Here is a 15,091-nt window from a genome sequence, read left to right on the forward strand (position 1 = left end):
GCACCGGCGCGGGCTCCGCGGGCGGCGCCGCTCCCCGAAAGCCCCGGAGGGAGGGGAGCGGGGCGGGGCGGGGCGGGCGGGGCTGCCGGCGGCGGTGCTGCGACCGGGGATGGGGATCCGTGCGCGGGAGCCGGGGCGCGGCCCCGCCCTGTGGGATGCTCAGCGCGGTCCAGCACACACCCCTGCTGCAGCCCGGGTCCCCGGGGACTGGAGGGCTGCCATTGTCACAGCTGTCATCTCCAGGCTCCGATCGCCCTGGCCCTTCCAGCAGGTGCACTGCAGCCCCCTCCCTGCACTGCTACTCAGGGGTCCAGCTTGCTAAAGACCCTCTGCATCTTCCTCCCGGGCTCCTGCAGCCCTTCCCGCCCGCCCCCCATCCCCCCAAAACCCAACCTCATTTGGCTACAGCTACACCTGGGCGCCTCCCCGGAAGCCCTCAGCCAAGCACATCCCGCGTGTCCAGTGCAGAAATGAGCGACAGGAGGCCGAAGCACGGTGACCCATCTTTATTTTATTAGGAAGGAAACCCACCAAGCCTGCCAGAAACCCAGTGAGCGCGCCCAGCCCACCTGCCGGGGAGGTCCCTTCCTTCGCAGGCCACAAAGAATAAACCGGTGCACTGCGTACGGGAAGCACATCACTAAAAACAACACTAGCCAAGCAGGACGGTTAAATGGTACTTTGACCCCACCCCACCCCCCCAACTCAGAGAATATCCAGCTCCTGGCTGCTGCAGGGAACCCCACAAAGCACTGGCTACACAAAAGCACTATAAACAGCAAGGGCTGAAGGTGGAGATATGAAAATAAATAAGGAAAGGGGGGAAGTTAGAGAGGCTCTGGAATTCATGTCCCCTCCCTTTATAATCACCAATCCTGGGAGATTTGTCTACTATCTACGCAGAATATGTACACCTGTTGATAAAGATGGGGGGCGGAGGGGGGGCAGCCTGAGGGAAGCCCCTCACAGGGTTGAATAGGAGCAAAACAGACTGAGGGGAGTTGGGGGTTCATGCTACGGTAGGAAGAGAAGGAAGTCCTTCGGTCCAGCATGCCTCGAGGTGAGAAAGTGACAACCTGGACACCATCACACCCATAACCCCCCGCGGGCACAGGATCACACAATCTGGGTCAAAGTGATGGTGGGGCCCTTGTGGTCGTCAAAGCGGTCCATGGTCTTGAGGCTGAGGATCATGTGCAGGCCATAGGTGAAGATGAAGAGCATGAACAAGGAGGTGAGCAGCCCCATCCAGATGGCCGGGGAGAAGAAGCCCGCGCAGTCGGTGGCGTAGGAGAACTGCTCGCCTGTCACGTTGAAGGCCTGGATCTGGGGGACAGAAAGGACCACGTGGCCCCACGGAGAGGGAGGCCCAGTAAGAGCTGAGGTTCCCAAGTCAGTGGGAAGGGAGCTTCATGGGGACAGGGCTCTCGACTACATTCCTGAGCCCAAGCCCAAAGGGTGTCAACCTGGCGTGGCTCAGTGGTTGAGCATTGACCTATGAACCAGGAGGTCATGGTTCGATTCCCAGTCAAGGCACATGCCCAGGTTGCGGGCTCGATCCCCAGGGATGTGCGGGAGGCAGCCGATCAATGATTCTCTCTCATCATTCTCTCTCATCATTGATGTTTTTCTCTCTTTCTCTCCCTTCCTCTATTGAAATCAATAAGAATATATTTTATAGCCTGAACCGGTTTGGCTCAGTGGATGATGGAACGTCGGCCTGTGGACTGAAAGGTCCCTGGTTCGATTCTGGTCAAGGGCATGTACCTTGGTTGTAGGCACATCCCCATTAAGGGGTGTGCAGGAGGCAGCTGATCAATGATGTCTCTCATTGATGTTTCTAAATCTCTATCTCTCTCTCTTCCTCTCTGTAAAAAATCAATTAAATATATATATATATATATATATATATATATATATATATATATTTTTTTTTTTTTAAAGAATATATTTTATATAAATATTAGAGGCCCAGTGCACGAATTCATGGGTCTGGCTGGCCTGCCCCCATCAGAGCTGATTGGGCCAGCTGAGGGGCCTCGAGGTTGGTGGGCTGGCCCTACCCCCCCCCACCCCTCTGTCAAACTCCCAGTTGAGGGGACAATTTGCATATTAGCCTCTTATTATATAGGATTATAAATATCTATATATATATTTATTTATTTATTTATTTATTTTTTTAAGACTTCAGGCCTCTGCTTCCTCCGCTCTACCCAGACCCTGCTACTTCCAGGCTGGGCTCCTCCCTGCTTCCTACCTGGAAATCCTCAAGCGTCATCTGCCAGAGGAAGGGCTGTGTGTCAGGCACAAGGATGCTGCCCTGGCTGCTAAGACTGCTGACGTACTGGCAGTGGAAAGAGTAGATGCTGGGCCCTGTGATCTGGGAGACGTTGAAGTAGGCCACAGAGCCATTGCTGTGGATTTCCAGGCGCTCCATGGTAAACCAGTGCCGGGCCGACACTGGATAGAAGCGGTTCACCAGAGTGAACCTGGGGAAGACCACAAGGGCGTCAGGTAGCTGAGGAAGCCAGAGCCACACCAGTCCACCCACACCTCCACCGCCCCTCGGACTCACTTAAATGTCACCGTGGCACCAAAGAGTTGTTCATAGGTCAGCGAAAGCCTGTAGGGCCAGAGTGAGAGGCAAGTCAGGCTCTGAAAGGGCCTTGAGCAGCTTAGACCACGTTGCTCAAGTCTGCTCCTACGGAAGCTGCCTGGGTCCTTGCAGCCACCTGAAGAGGCAATGCCCCCATTTGACAGATGGGAAAACTGAGGCCCTGTCATATTCTAGGTCAGGAACCAGCATGCGGGTCCCCCACCTCCAGCTGAGGGCTCCTTCCTCTGGCTCCCCTGAACCCACTGCCCCTCCTCCTTTAAGACCCTCCCCTTGGGGTTGTTGAGGTGCCCAGGTTGGGTTTTGGGAGTGAGGGTGATCTCTCTCACTGCACAGGGAAGGTATGGGAACCCCAGAACTTGCTCGGGCATGGTATGCACCATAGTGCAATCGCCTTGAGGCCATTCAAGGGGGAGGTGTCAGGTTCCTAGCTGACAAGGTCCCAGTCAAGGACTAGAAGGCATGGGGGAGCAGAACTCTGAGCAACCCCCACTTCAAGGGCCCTCCAATAGCACCCCCCCCCCCCAGCATTCCCATGGTGAACACACACCACCGGCACATATACCCATCCCAAGTGACAGGTCCTTTGCCCTCACCTGGCGACGGAGTCATTCCAGAAAGAGCCGGTCATATTGAGAGACGGGGTGTCAAAGGTCCTGCCGGTCAGGTCTTCCCAGCTGTCCCTATAAGCCACTGAGAAGTTCTGGGCCCAGAACAGGATCCGGGGCGCAGTGTCGTTATAGCTCACAGGGGGGTGGACCACAACGGACACGGGCTGTTTGGGCGTCGTCTGTAGCAGCTGCCGGCCTAGCCCCCCGGCCACCAGGGCTGCATCGCGGGCCACCTGCAGAGACAGCCCACAAGCCTTCTCTCAGCAGCCCTGGGAGCGGGCCCAGACCAAGTGGCCTGCCCTCGCTGGCCCTCTCCCCCATCTGTGGTCCCACCGGTCGTACTCAGAGGCCTTTCCTCCGGGAAGCTCTCTACGGCTGGCCCCTAAACCTCAGGGATGGTCCTAGTCCCACCAATTAGGGAACATCTGGACTCAATTGAGCATTTGCCAGCCCGGAAGACTGGCAGGGCATTCAGAAACCTGCAGCTGGCAGGAATAAGCAGGTTTGTATTCGTCCCCCCTGACGTGGGCCCAGGGGTGAAGCTGGCCCCCACTGAGGCCATCGGAGCCACACCCCCCTCCAGGCCCATGCACCACGCGGCCTCTGCCCGCACCTCCCAGGGCCCCTGCGGCAGGGCACATACCCTGGAGGGGCGGACCGCTGTGAGCGCCGCTGTGTACGGGACATCTTCCGACTTGAGCATGCTCAGCACCTGCCCGATGACCTCATCTGAGGGGCAACGGGGAGAGCAGAGAACCGGTCACAGGTGGACACCGAGAGCAACGCTGCCCACCGCCTGCCCTTGCACACCCATCAGTGCCCTCCTAATGGAGCTCAGGGAGACCCTCTCACCGAGGTGGCGACCCCCAGGGGTCTGCACTGTGACGTCTTCCCGCCCCCAGAAACCAACTGAGACCCCTGATGAGTCAGTCGGCTCCCGTCAGCCTTCAATAGTGTTTAAAATTTCCATTCATGGTCCCTGGCAGCAGCTGCTGTTCATCCTGCCCACCCCCAGCCTCCCCTGGGCCACCTGCGGCCTCCGCTGTCAGCTCCCTGATGCCCAGGCCTAACTAAAGGGACCAAGAAAACACAAAGGTATATGCAATTTCGAACCCACCCAGTGGAAGGTTTCCAGTGACCTTCCCAATGGGAATGACTGTCCGTTATCGCAAAAAGAAGACAAGTGATGCCTGGCCAGTGTGGCTCAGTGGTTGGGCATCGACCTAGGAACCAGGAGGTCAGGGTTCGATTCCCAGTCAGGGCATGTGCCTGGGTTGCAGGCTAGATCTCCAGTGTGGGGAGTACAGGAGGCAGCTGATCAATGATTCGCTCTCATCACTGATGTTTCTGTCTCTCTCTCCCTTCCGCTCTGAAATCAATACAGAAAGATTAAGAAAGAAGATGACAAGTATTCGGAACTGATTTTTGAAATGCTGCTGGCCTCTTAAACCCACCCTAAAGGATTCAGGCTGCCTCCGTGGAAACTGGCTCCCAGGCTCCCGCAGAGAGGACGCTTAGACATCCCCAAATCTCCACGAGGCAGGCCCAGCGGATGAGGCCCGAGGGCCAGCATTTCCCTGATCAGCTGCCAGCTGCTCCAAGAAGCAGGAAGCCACGCTGGGGGGGAGGAGGAGCCAAGGAGCGGAGGACCACTCTGCAGGGAGGGATGGGGAGGACTGGAGAACGTGCTCCCTCCCTGAGCCACTCACCATTGCCTGTGAGGACTTCCCGTGGTGCCATCAGACCCGAGCTACGGAAAAGACAGAGCGTTAGCGCCCCACAGTCCAAATAGCTCCCCCACTGTGTCCTCCACTCAATGCCGCGTCCTCTCCCATGAGCCCCATGAGCCTAGCACTCCGCCTCCCCCTCCATATCTCTTGGGGGTTTTTTTAATATATATACTTTTATTGATTTCAGAGAGGAAGGAAGAGGGAGAGAGAGAAACATCAATGATGAGAGAGAATCATTGAACAGCTGCCTACAGTACATCCCCACACTGGGGACGGAGCCCGCAACCTGGGCATGTGCCCTGACCAGGAATGGAACTGTGACCTCCTGGTTCATAGGTCGACGCTCCACCACTGAGCCACACCGGCTGGGATCCCTCTACATTTTTGCTCACCTCAAGGCCCTGCCTGGAATCCCTTGCCCCTCCCTGCACCCCCCACTTCACGGTCCCTCTCCTGTCCCTGCCACCAGTGCCTACGTCCACCTTGTCTCTGGAGGCCCAGTTCAGTGAATCACAGCCCGGCCAGAGGCCCTTCCGGTCTCTTCTGGAGATACAGGGCGCCTTCCGGAAGGGCTTCAGGGTTCTGACCGGAAGGACTGTCATCGTTGACTGGGTTGTGCTCGCAGAGCCCAGAGCCCTGGGCTGCTAGCCGGGCCGTACCTGGCTGTGTAGGGCAAGCGGATGAGCAGCAGCGCCGGGAGGCTGGCATTGAGCTTCAGCTCCCGAAGGGTCGCCAGGTCCACGTGCAAGGGGCTGGCCCCCAGCTTCTCCTGCAGGTACGTGGTCAGAGTGCTCACTGCATACCAGTCAACAGCAGGAAGCACGAGAGAGGACGGGGCCAAGTCCAGGGCATTCTGGGCACAAAGGAGACGTGGAGGATGAGTTAGCAAAAGGGACCTGGCCTGGGCCAGCCCCTCACACCGCTCTGGCAGCCCTCCCCTGCAAGCCGCACCCACACCCACAGGATTGAGTCTCATTCAGGGTCAGAAGGAAAATGCCCCGCACCCCTGGCCCCTGACACTTACGCCTTTCTACCCCCAAAGCCAGCAGCTCTGGTTCCTAAGGAAACAGGTTGTGTGTGTGCTTTTATATATATATATTTTGTTTTTTGCTTACCCCTCACCCGAGAATATTTTTCCATTGACTTTTAGAGAGTGGAAAGGATTGGGAGAGACAGAGAGAAACATCGATGGGAGAGATACACATAGATTAGTTGCCTCCCGCATGGGTCAGGGATTGAACCTGCAACCAAGTTATGTGCCCTTGACTAGAATCGAACCCAGGACCCTTCAGTCCATGGTCCAGTACTTTATCCATTGAGCCAAACCAGCTAGGATTTTTTAAAAAATTTTTTTACTCTTTTTTTTTAATCCTCACCTGAGGAGTGAGGATATTTTTTCCCATTGATTTTTAGAGAGAATGGAAGGGAGAGAGTAGGGATGGAGAGAAAGAGAGATGTAGAAAGAGACACATCAATTGATTGCTTCCCGCACATACCCTGATGGGGTGGGGACTGAACCTGCAACCAGGTACATGCCCTTAACTGGGAATCGAACCTGCAACCCTCTGGTGTGCAGGCTGACACTCTAGCCACTGAGCCATGCCAGCCAGGGCTGTTTTTTGTTTGTTTTATTTTTAGAGAGAGAGGAAGGGAGTGGGATAGAGAGATAGAAACATCAATTAGAGAGGGTCACTGACCAGCTGCCTCGAGCACGCCCCACCCTGAGGTTGGTGAAACAGTTCTTTAGTGTGCTATGGGGTGGGGGTGGGACAGCCCCCGTGCCCGCAGCTGGGAGGGGACTCTTACCTCCAGGTTCGAAAAGGTGCTGTCCTGCTTGTTTCCAAACACACCACCATATGCCGTGAAGTCCTCAATGCTCAGCTAGTAGGGAAGCAAGGAAGACAGCCTCAGAAGTGGCCAGGGCAGGGGGCAGACCCCTTCCCCGTGCATTTGCAGGGCCAGCAAAATCTCACTTGGAGTCAGATTTGGTCTGATCAGAAAAGCAAGCAAGGGCAAGTTTGGGGGTGGGGGATGAGGATAGAAGGTTCTTTCATATATTAGAGGCCCAGTGCACAAAATTCGTGCACTTGGTGGGAGTCGCTCAGTCCAGCCTGGGCCCTCAGTCCGGGAAACCTTGGGGGATGTCCGACTGCCAGCTTAGGCCCGCTCCCCACAGCGATCAAAGTGCAAGCGTCTCGCGTGGAAGGGCAGGTCTCACTGACGTCTGGGCCCTGGGCAGCACCTGGGCCCTCAGGCCCCCATGTGTCCTCCTCTGCCTAAGTCACAGTGCCCAAGTCCCCATACAAAGATGCCATGGGCCAGGGCACAGTGTGGGCCTCTCACGGAAGCCAAGCAGGCAGTGCACTCTCTCCCAGCTGGCCTCGCAGACCAGTTCCTGTGCGAACCCATGGGGAACCCAACAGGCCCCTATGGTCCCAGTGCCTGCAGCCCAGCTCACCCGGAAGAGGCCGCACAGGTGTAGAGCAGGCTCCTCATGGGTGCCCGGCACCTGGGGCGTGCGAGCCCTGGCACCCACGGAGTGAAAGCCAGCTCAGCGGATACCCTGCATTCTCACCATACCTCCTCTGTCCCTGTCCCTGTCCCTGTTACACCGGCCATGTTCTGTGCTGCCCCCTGGTGGTCAGCACACATCACAGTGAGCAGTCCAACTCCCAGTATCCTGGTCCAACTCCTGGTCTAATGACTATCCAAGGGGGCAATTTGCATATTAGGCTTTTATTATATAGGATATATATATGTATATTTTTTATTCTCAACCGAGGATATTTTTCCATTGAGGTTTTTTTTAAAAATATATTTTATTGATTTCAGAGAAGAAGGGAGAAGGAGAGAGAGATAGAAACACCAATGATGAGAGAATCACTGATCAGCTGCCTCCTGCACACCCCCTACTGGGGATGGAGCCTGCAACCAGGGCATGTGTCCTTGCAGGAATGGAACCTGGGACCCTTTAGTGGGCAGGCCAATGCTCTATCAACTAGGGCAAGTTTTGAGTGTGTGTGTGTTTTTTTAAAATATATTTTATTGATTTTTTAAAGAGAGGAAGAGAGAGGGATAGAGAGTTAGAAACATCGATGAGGGAGAATCATCTATTATCTACCTCTTGCATAACCTCTACTGGGGATGTGCCGGCAACCAAGGTACGTGCCCTTGGCCGGAATCGAACCTGGGACCTTTCAGTCCACAGGCCAACGGTCTATCCATTGAGCCAAATCGGTTTCAGCAAGTTTTGTGTGTTTTTTTAAAGAGAGTGAAAGAGAGAGGAAAAGACAGAGAGAAACATCGATGTGTGAGAAACATATCGATTGGTTGCCTCCTACATTCGCCCAGACCTGGACCTGGCCCGGGGAGTAGCCTGCAACCATACTACGTGCCCTTGACCAAAATCGAACATGGGACCCTTCAGTCCACAAGCTGACACTCTATCCACCGAGCCCATCCGGTTAGGGCTCTAGAAGAAGTTTAAGTTTTAAAAATGTGGCTCTCAAAAGAAATTTCAGCTGAGACCGGTTTGGCTCAGTGGATAGAGCGTCGGCCTGCCGACTGAAGGGTCCTGGGTTCGATTCCAGTCAAGGGCATGTACCTTGGTTGCAGGCACATCCCCAGTAGGGGGTGTGCAAGAGGCAGCTGGTCGATGATTCTCTCTCATCGATGTTTCTAACTCTCTATCCCTCTCTTTTCCTCTCTGTAAAAAATTAATAAAATATATATTAAAAATAAAAGAAATTTCAATCGTACTGTTGATATTTGGCTCTGTTACTAATGAGTTTGCCGACAAGTGGGATAGGGCTCTTTCTTTTCTGTAGCACCCTCCTGGCAGGGTGAGGGTGAGAAAACATGGAAGGCAGTCATGGGGCTGGGAGGATATGTGCGGGCAGCTGACTTGTGGTAACTTCAGGAGTAAGAGTCAGCTGCCTGCCTTTGACAACAGGAACTGGGTAAGGAAAAGGGAAGCTAGGGGAGGGGTTGTGGCAGTTAGAAGCATTTACTGCATGCCCACCCCCCTCAAGGAAAGTAAAAAAAAAAAAAAAAAAAAGGAGAACCTGCATACCAGTTGCAACAGCTAGAACCAACAGGACTTTTTTAAAACATATTTTTCATTTCACAGAGGAAGGGAGAGGGAGAGAGAGAGAAACATCAATGATGAGAATCATCGATCGGCTGCCTCCTGCACACCCCCCCATTGGGGATCAAGCCCGCAACCTGGGCAAGTGCCCTGACCAGCAATCGAACCATGACCTCCTGGTTCATAGGTGGATGCTCACCCATTGAGCCATACTGGCTGGGCATGGATGGCACCTTTGTAAAGGAGTGTGAGAAGTCCCCCTCCTCACCTGGTTTTGGTGGAAGGGGAGAAACAGGTGAAGATCTCGAACATGCTGGAGAAAGCACTGAAAGTCTTCTGAGGCCTCCAGACCACAGTAACTGGAAGCACACCCCTTTTCCTCCCCAACCTAGAGATGCCCTTCAACTCCTTCCCCTCCACCCCATCGCCGGCTTTCTCCGGCTTTTCCCCATCAGGGCCGGAGGCGATCTTAATCAGCTTCTGTTTAGTATACACACTTGGCCAGCTTCCTCTCCCTCCTGGGCAGGAATCCTGACCTTGTTTGGACACCTGGGCTCTCCTTCGCAAAGCCCAGAAACCACCACTCTCTCTTTCTCCTCGAGGCACCTCCTGCTTTGAAGTCACCCGAGGCTTCATTTAGAATAAGGTGATCAGGCGTCCCGCTTTTGGCGGGACAGTCCCGATTTTTGGAAAGAATCTTTGTTTAAAAATCGGGACTGTCCCGCCAAAAGCGGGACGTCTGGTCACCTTCATTTAGAACTGCAACCAACCTTTTTCCTCCTCATCTCCTGGCTGCCTGCCTAACCATCCCCTCCCCCTTACTCTCACTCACTACTGTATACTCCAGAGACAGCAGCTCTTCCGTCTTGCCCAGGGCCTTAGCACATGCTATACCTTCTTCCAGAAACATCCTTCACCGCATAGCTCCCTGGCCCAGTAGGGACCTCCATTCAGGTCTCTGCTCAGTGAGCCTTGCCTGGTCAGCTTTCCCTTAAATAGGCTTGCCAGTCCCTCTGGCAATGATTGGCTGCATTTGTGCACACCACAATAGGGTTAGCCCATTTCTTTCTTCTCTAAACACAATAGCACTGACATGATGGCATATTGTAAGAACTCAGCATTGACTTGTCATGCTCCCATGACTATCAGCTTCCTCAGGGTAGGGGCTCGGGTTATTCTGCTCATTGCTATGTCCCCAACACTTAATAACTGGCACAGAGTAGATAGTTCATATTTGCTACATGGGTGAATGCCATCAGACAGGGATCCAGCGAGGTGTGTTCCGTGGATTTTCAGAATTGCTCCTCACCATTCTTATGAGGCAGTATCTGAATTTTACCGATGCAGAAACAGGCATTTGCAGACCAAAGGCCAGGAAGTAGTAGAACTAGAATTGAGTTCCAGTCTGACTACATTAGTTACCGCCTCCTGGAAGGGCTACAGGAGCGCATGCCCGCCACAGGCTACCCACAATGATGGAACAAGACCATGAGGGGAATGAACCATACAAGGAAGGGACAAGCAGAAGCTCAATCACTTCCCAAACGTCAAACCTACAGGGCCCTCGAGTCTTTTCATGGGCTGAGTGCCTAGTTGGAGGCAGACAGATCTGGAAGGGAGGGAGCACAAACCCAGTTATGAGCACAAACTGGCCTGGGGCAGGAGGGGGAGCGCAGGTAGGGTCTGACAGACTCAGGCTGGAACCAACTGTGGTGTGCACAACCCAGCCAATCACTGCACCTCCGCAAGCCTTAGTTTCCTTGGTAGTAAAACCAAGACAATGACATCAGCTCAGCACAGTGCCCACGAAGCACTCAGTAAGTGGTCATTTTTTTCTCTCTCTCTATTATGATCGTTACCACTAGAATCACAACTCAGCCACCCATTAGCTGTGTGACCTTGAGCCAGTCACTTCCCCTCCTTGGGCATCTGTCTTCTCATCCGCCAACAATCAGCCCCACCATATAGAGCAGGTCAGACAAGTTCATGGTACTCTGTAGACTTCCAGCCTCTGACCACTTTCTCCCCCCAGTCAAGCTGGTGCCATTTCTGGGCCCTCAGTCTAGTCCCACTGAGCCTTCTCCGACGGGCCTTCCCAAGAGAAGAGCCACACCTCCCTGCAGTTGGGACAAGGTCACTGAAGCTTCCCTTGGGGAAGGGGTTTCCTTATCCTGGGGGGAGGGGCCCGCCTGCCTCCTGATGACTGAGGGACAGAGGGCTGGGACAGGCGCACCTTGTCCTGCAGGAACAGCAGCACGTTGCGGGGGCCCAGCTCCAGGGCGGGGTCTAAGTAAGTCGAGAGCTGCATGTCGCTGGTGATGTGGCCCTCATGGGTGTCGGCCGCAGGAACCCACAAGTCCCTGTGGACAGAAAAGGTGCTGTCAAGTGGGGACGCAAGGTTTACGATCCGAAACCCACGGGCTCCCAGTTTGATGTGTGGGTCCCGGAGGTTCCGATCCGGCCGATTCGCCGTAGGCCGCCAAGCAAGGATCAGTCCCCTCTAGGCCTCGCAGCTTCTCGCCGAGAACAACCCAGGAGCAGAGCGAGGGCACCCCAACCGCCACCCAGCCCGCCCCAGCCCATCGCCCCGCTCACCGATCGCTTGACCAGAGCACCAGCGGCACCTGCTGCTCCGCCACCGCCGCCGCCGCCGCTGCCAGCAGCACCGGCAGCCACTTCATTTGACAAAACGCTGGGGCCCTGAGCGTCCCCGCCAGGCCCGGAGCCGCCGCTGTCGCCGCCATCACAGCTTCAGTCACCACGGCCTCGGCCACCGCCGCCGCCGCAGATCAGGTGATCTTCGCCCCCGCCCGGGCTCCGCCCCCGCGCGCCCATTGGCCAGGAAGCAGGCCCGGGGCCAGGGCTTCAAAAGATTGAAGGAAGCTCATGCCACTCACGGCCGCTCCTGTGCCCTGATTGGCCAATCGCTTCTCCGGCGCGCACGCTCCTTGCGGGGCTGGGACAGCCTGGAGGAGCTCGGTCAGTTTCACTGCCACCCAGTAGGTACAGCTGGCACTGACAGGATAGGACAGGCTGAGCGAGGCGGGCTCCGCTCCACAGGTCCCCACGCCCAAGGCTTGGCCCAGGTTTCATCTTCTGCTTCAGATTGCAAGCGGCAGTGGAGACCAGGGAGAGTGGGGTGCCTGGGGGGCTGGGAGAAGGGGCTCGGGGGCGCCGCGCCCCTTCCCCATACTTTGCCCTGTGCATCGCTTCCATCAGGCCGTTCCTGAGTTGTGCAAGAGGGGCGATGCCAGCCATTCAGATGTGCCCGAGAGAAGCCTTGAGATACTTTCTTTGAGGGAGACGCAACAATGTAGCAGAGCTGTTGGAATGATCTGCGAGCACGGGAGTTCCAAAAGTTGCTAAAAAGTGGCAACTGTATTACTATTAGTACACATTCAAACTTTCCTTCTGCACCGCAAGAGTGATACAAGCTTTGTTTGCAGAGGACAGGGGATAACATTAAAAAGGCAGGGCTCTGCAGAGGACAGGGGATAACATTAAAAAGGAAAGGCTCTGCCCTAGCTGGTTTGGCTCAGTGGATAGAGCATCGGCCTGTAGACTGAAAGGTCCCAGGTTTGATTCTAGTCAAGGGCACATGCCTGGGTTTCAGGCTCGATCCCTAGTGCGGGGCATGCAGGAGGCACCCGATCAATGATTCTTTCTCGTCATTGATGTTTCTATCTCTCCCTCTCCCTCTCTGAAATCAATAAAAATATTAAAAAAAAAAAAAAAAAAGGAAAGAAAAGGAAAGGAAAAGCTCTCTTTGCTGCTCACCTGCATGATTTTCTTCAGTGCCAAGCCTGCCAGTCAGAGTTTTCACCACACTGTCTTCAGCTTTCAGCTCACACAGCAGCTGGGAGTACAAGGGTCCCAGACAACTCTAGTCCGCACCCCAGCGCAGGCCACTGCTTCCGTCGCCATCTCCTCAGCCCTCAGCCCTGGAAGCGCACATGCCGAAGGTCCTGTGGGGCTGGCCACCCAGAGCCACTCTGGCCACTCAAAGACACTCTGGCTCAAACTGTGCCCAGCAGTGTGCTGAGTTCCAGCGGGAGAGGGCCTCTCCAGCTCCCAGTTCCAGCGGTGCCTGCCCAGCAGCCTGGGTGCCCACCCATCAACCACAGCAGGTCTGGTGACTGTGTGAACCAGTCATTAAACTTATACCAACCAAAGGTCTGGAAGTACATTTTTTAAAAATATTTTTAATTGATTTTTTTTTTTACAGAGAGGAAGGGAGAGAGTTAGAAACATCAATGAGAGAGAAACATCAATCAGCTGCCCTTGGTACATGCCCTTGATAGGAATAGAACCTGGGACTTTTGAGTCCGCAGGCAGGCGCTCTATCCACTGAGCCAAACCAGTTAGGGCTGGAAGTACATTTTAAAATATATATTTATATTGATTTCAGAGAGGGAGAGGGAGAGAGAAACATCAATGATGAGAGAGAATCTCATTGACTGCCTCCTGCATGTAACCAAGATATGTGCCCTTGCCGAAACCGGTTTGGCTCAGTGGTAGAGCGTCGGTCTGCGGACTGAAAGATCCCGGGTTCGATTCCGATCAAGGGCATGTATGTTGGGTGCGGGCACATCCCCGGTGGGGGGTGTGCAGGAGGTGGCTGGTGGATGTTTCTCTCTCATCGACGTTTCTGGCTCTCTATCTCTCTCCCTTCCTCTCTGTAAAAAATCAATAATATATATAAATATATATATATATATATATATATATATATATATATATATATATATATATATATATATATTTTAAAAAGATATGTGCCCTTGACCAGAATTGAACCCAGGTCCTGTCAGTCCCCAGGCTGACACGCTATCCACTGAGCCAAACCTAGGCTGCTATCTACGAAGATATGCCTTAATCAGTAAAAAATGAAAAAATGAAAAACAGGATTTTAGAAAAGATAAAAATAAATAAAGTTACTCTTTTATTATTACTTAGTAATTTTCACATTAAATATCCCCTATTTAGCCGAAACTGGTTTGGCTCAGTGGATAGAGCGTCGGCTTGGGAACTGAAAGGTCCCGGGTTCGATTCTGGTCAAGGGCATGTACCTTGGTTGCGGGCATATCACCAGTAGGGGGTGTGTAAGAGGCAGCTGATCGATGACTCTCTCTTATTGATGTTTCTAACTATCTCTCTCCCTTCCTCTCTGCACAAAATCAATAAAATATATATATATATATTTAAAAATAATAAATAAAAAATAAATATCCCCTATTTATATTACCATGTGTTAAGAGACAATTCTCCCTGGTTTTCTTGGTGTTCCCTGCACCGTTGGGGCTTTTATTTTTTTTCCTCAACTGAGGACATTTTTTCATTGGTTCTTTAGGGAGAGGGAAAGACAGAGAAACATCGATGTGAGAGAGACACATCAATCGGTTGCCTCCTGCGTGAGCCCAGACCAGGGCCCGGGCTGGGGAGGAGCCTGCAAGCGAGGCACGTGCCCTTGACAGGAATCAAACCCAGGACCCTTCAGTCCATAGGCCAGCACCAGAACAAACCAGCTAGGGCTTTTTTTTTTTTTTAAATCCTCATCTGAGGCTATTTTTTCATTGATTTTTAAAGGGAGGGGGAGAGACAGAGAAAGAGAAACATCGATGTGAGAGACGCATCTCAGTTGGTTGCCTCTGGCAACCAGGCCTAGGATGGGGGTCAAGCCTTGCACCCAAATTACGTGCCCTTGACCAGAATCAAATCTGGGACCCTTCAATCTGCAGGCTGAGGCTCTATCCACTGAGCAAAACCGGCTAGGGCTAGGGCTAGGGCCTTCTTAGCAAAGAAAATTGATAAGCTATGATAAATATAAGCCTCCCTTCCTGGAGACTTTCCAAAATCATTAAAAATTCCCTTCATCTTTCTAGAGATTTGCTTTTAGCTTACATTTATGGTAATAAACCTAGAGATGCCTGCCCCCTCCCTGGGGAGGATTTGCTTAATTCCAGAGTAAAGATGAGGTGTGTGTGCATATATATCTTGGATGGCAGATGTGCCAGAAATGCTACATGAGTTCTCAGTGTCATAATTTCAG

The 15,091-nt window shown here is 53.5% G+C and overlaps 1 protein-coding gene across 1 annotated transcript; it reads right to left on the reverse strand.

Moving 5' to 3' along the window:
* Positions 1-491: 491 nt before the first annotated feature.
* On the reverse strand, positions 492-11,847 carry ATP6AP1 (ATPase H+ transporting accessory protein 1). The gene is made up of 10 exons (XM_084871103.1): positions 11,638-11,847; positions 11,276-11,402; positions 6,762-6,836; positions 5,615-5,808; positions 4,935-4,975; positions 3,869-3,954; positions 3,211-3,458; positions 2,576-2,623; positions 2,258-2,489; positions 492-1,326 (listed from the first exon to the last, which is right to left on the reverse strand). The coding sequence occupies exons 1-10, from the start codon at positions 11,784-11,786 to the stop codon at positions 1,117-1,119; spliced, it is 1,410 nt and encodes a 469-aa protein (XP_084727229.1). The 5' UTR covers positions 11,787-11,847; the 3' UTR covers positions 492-1,116.
* Positions 11,848-15,091: the final 3,244 nt, after the last annotated feature.

The sequence above is a fragment of the Pipistrellus hanaki genome (assembly GCF_964339955.1).
Source record: "Pipistrellus hanaki genome assembly, chromosome: X".
Classification (NCBI taxonomy): Eukaryota; Metazoa; Chordata; class Mammalia; order Chiroptera; family Vespertilionidae; genus Pipistrellus; species Pipistrellus hanaki.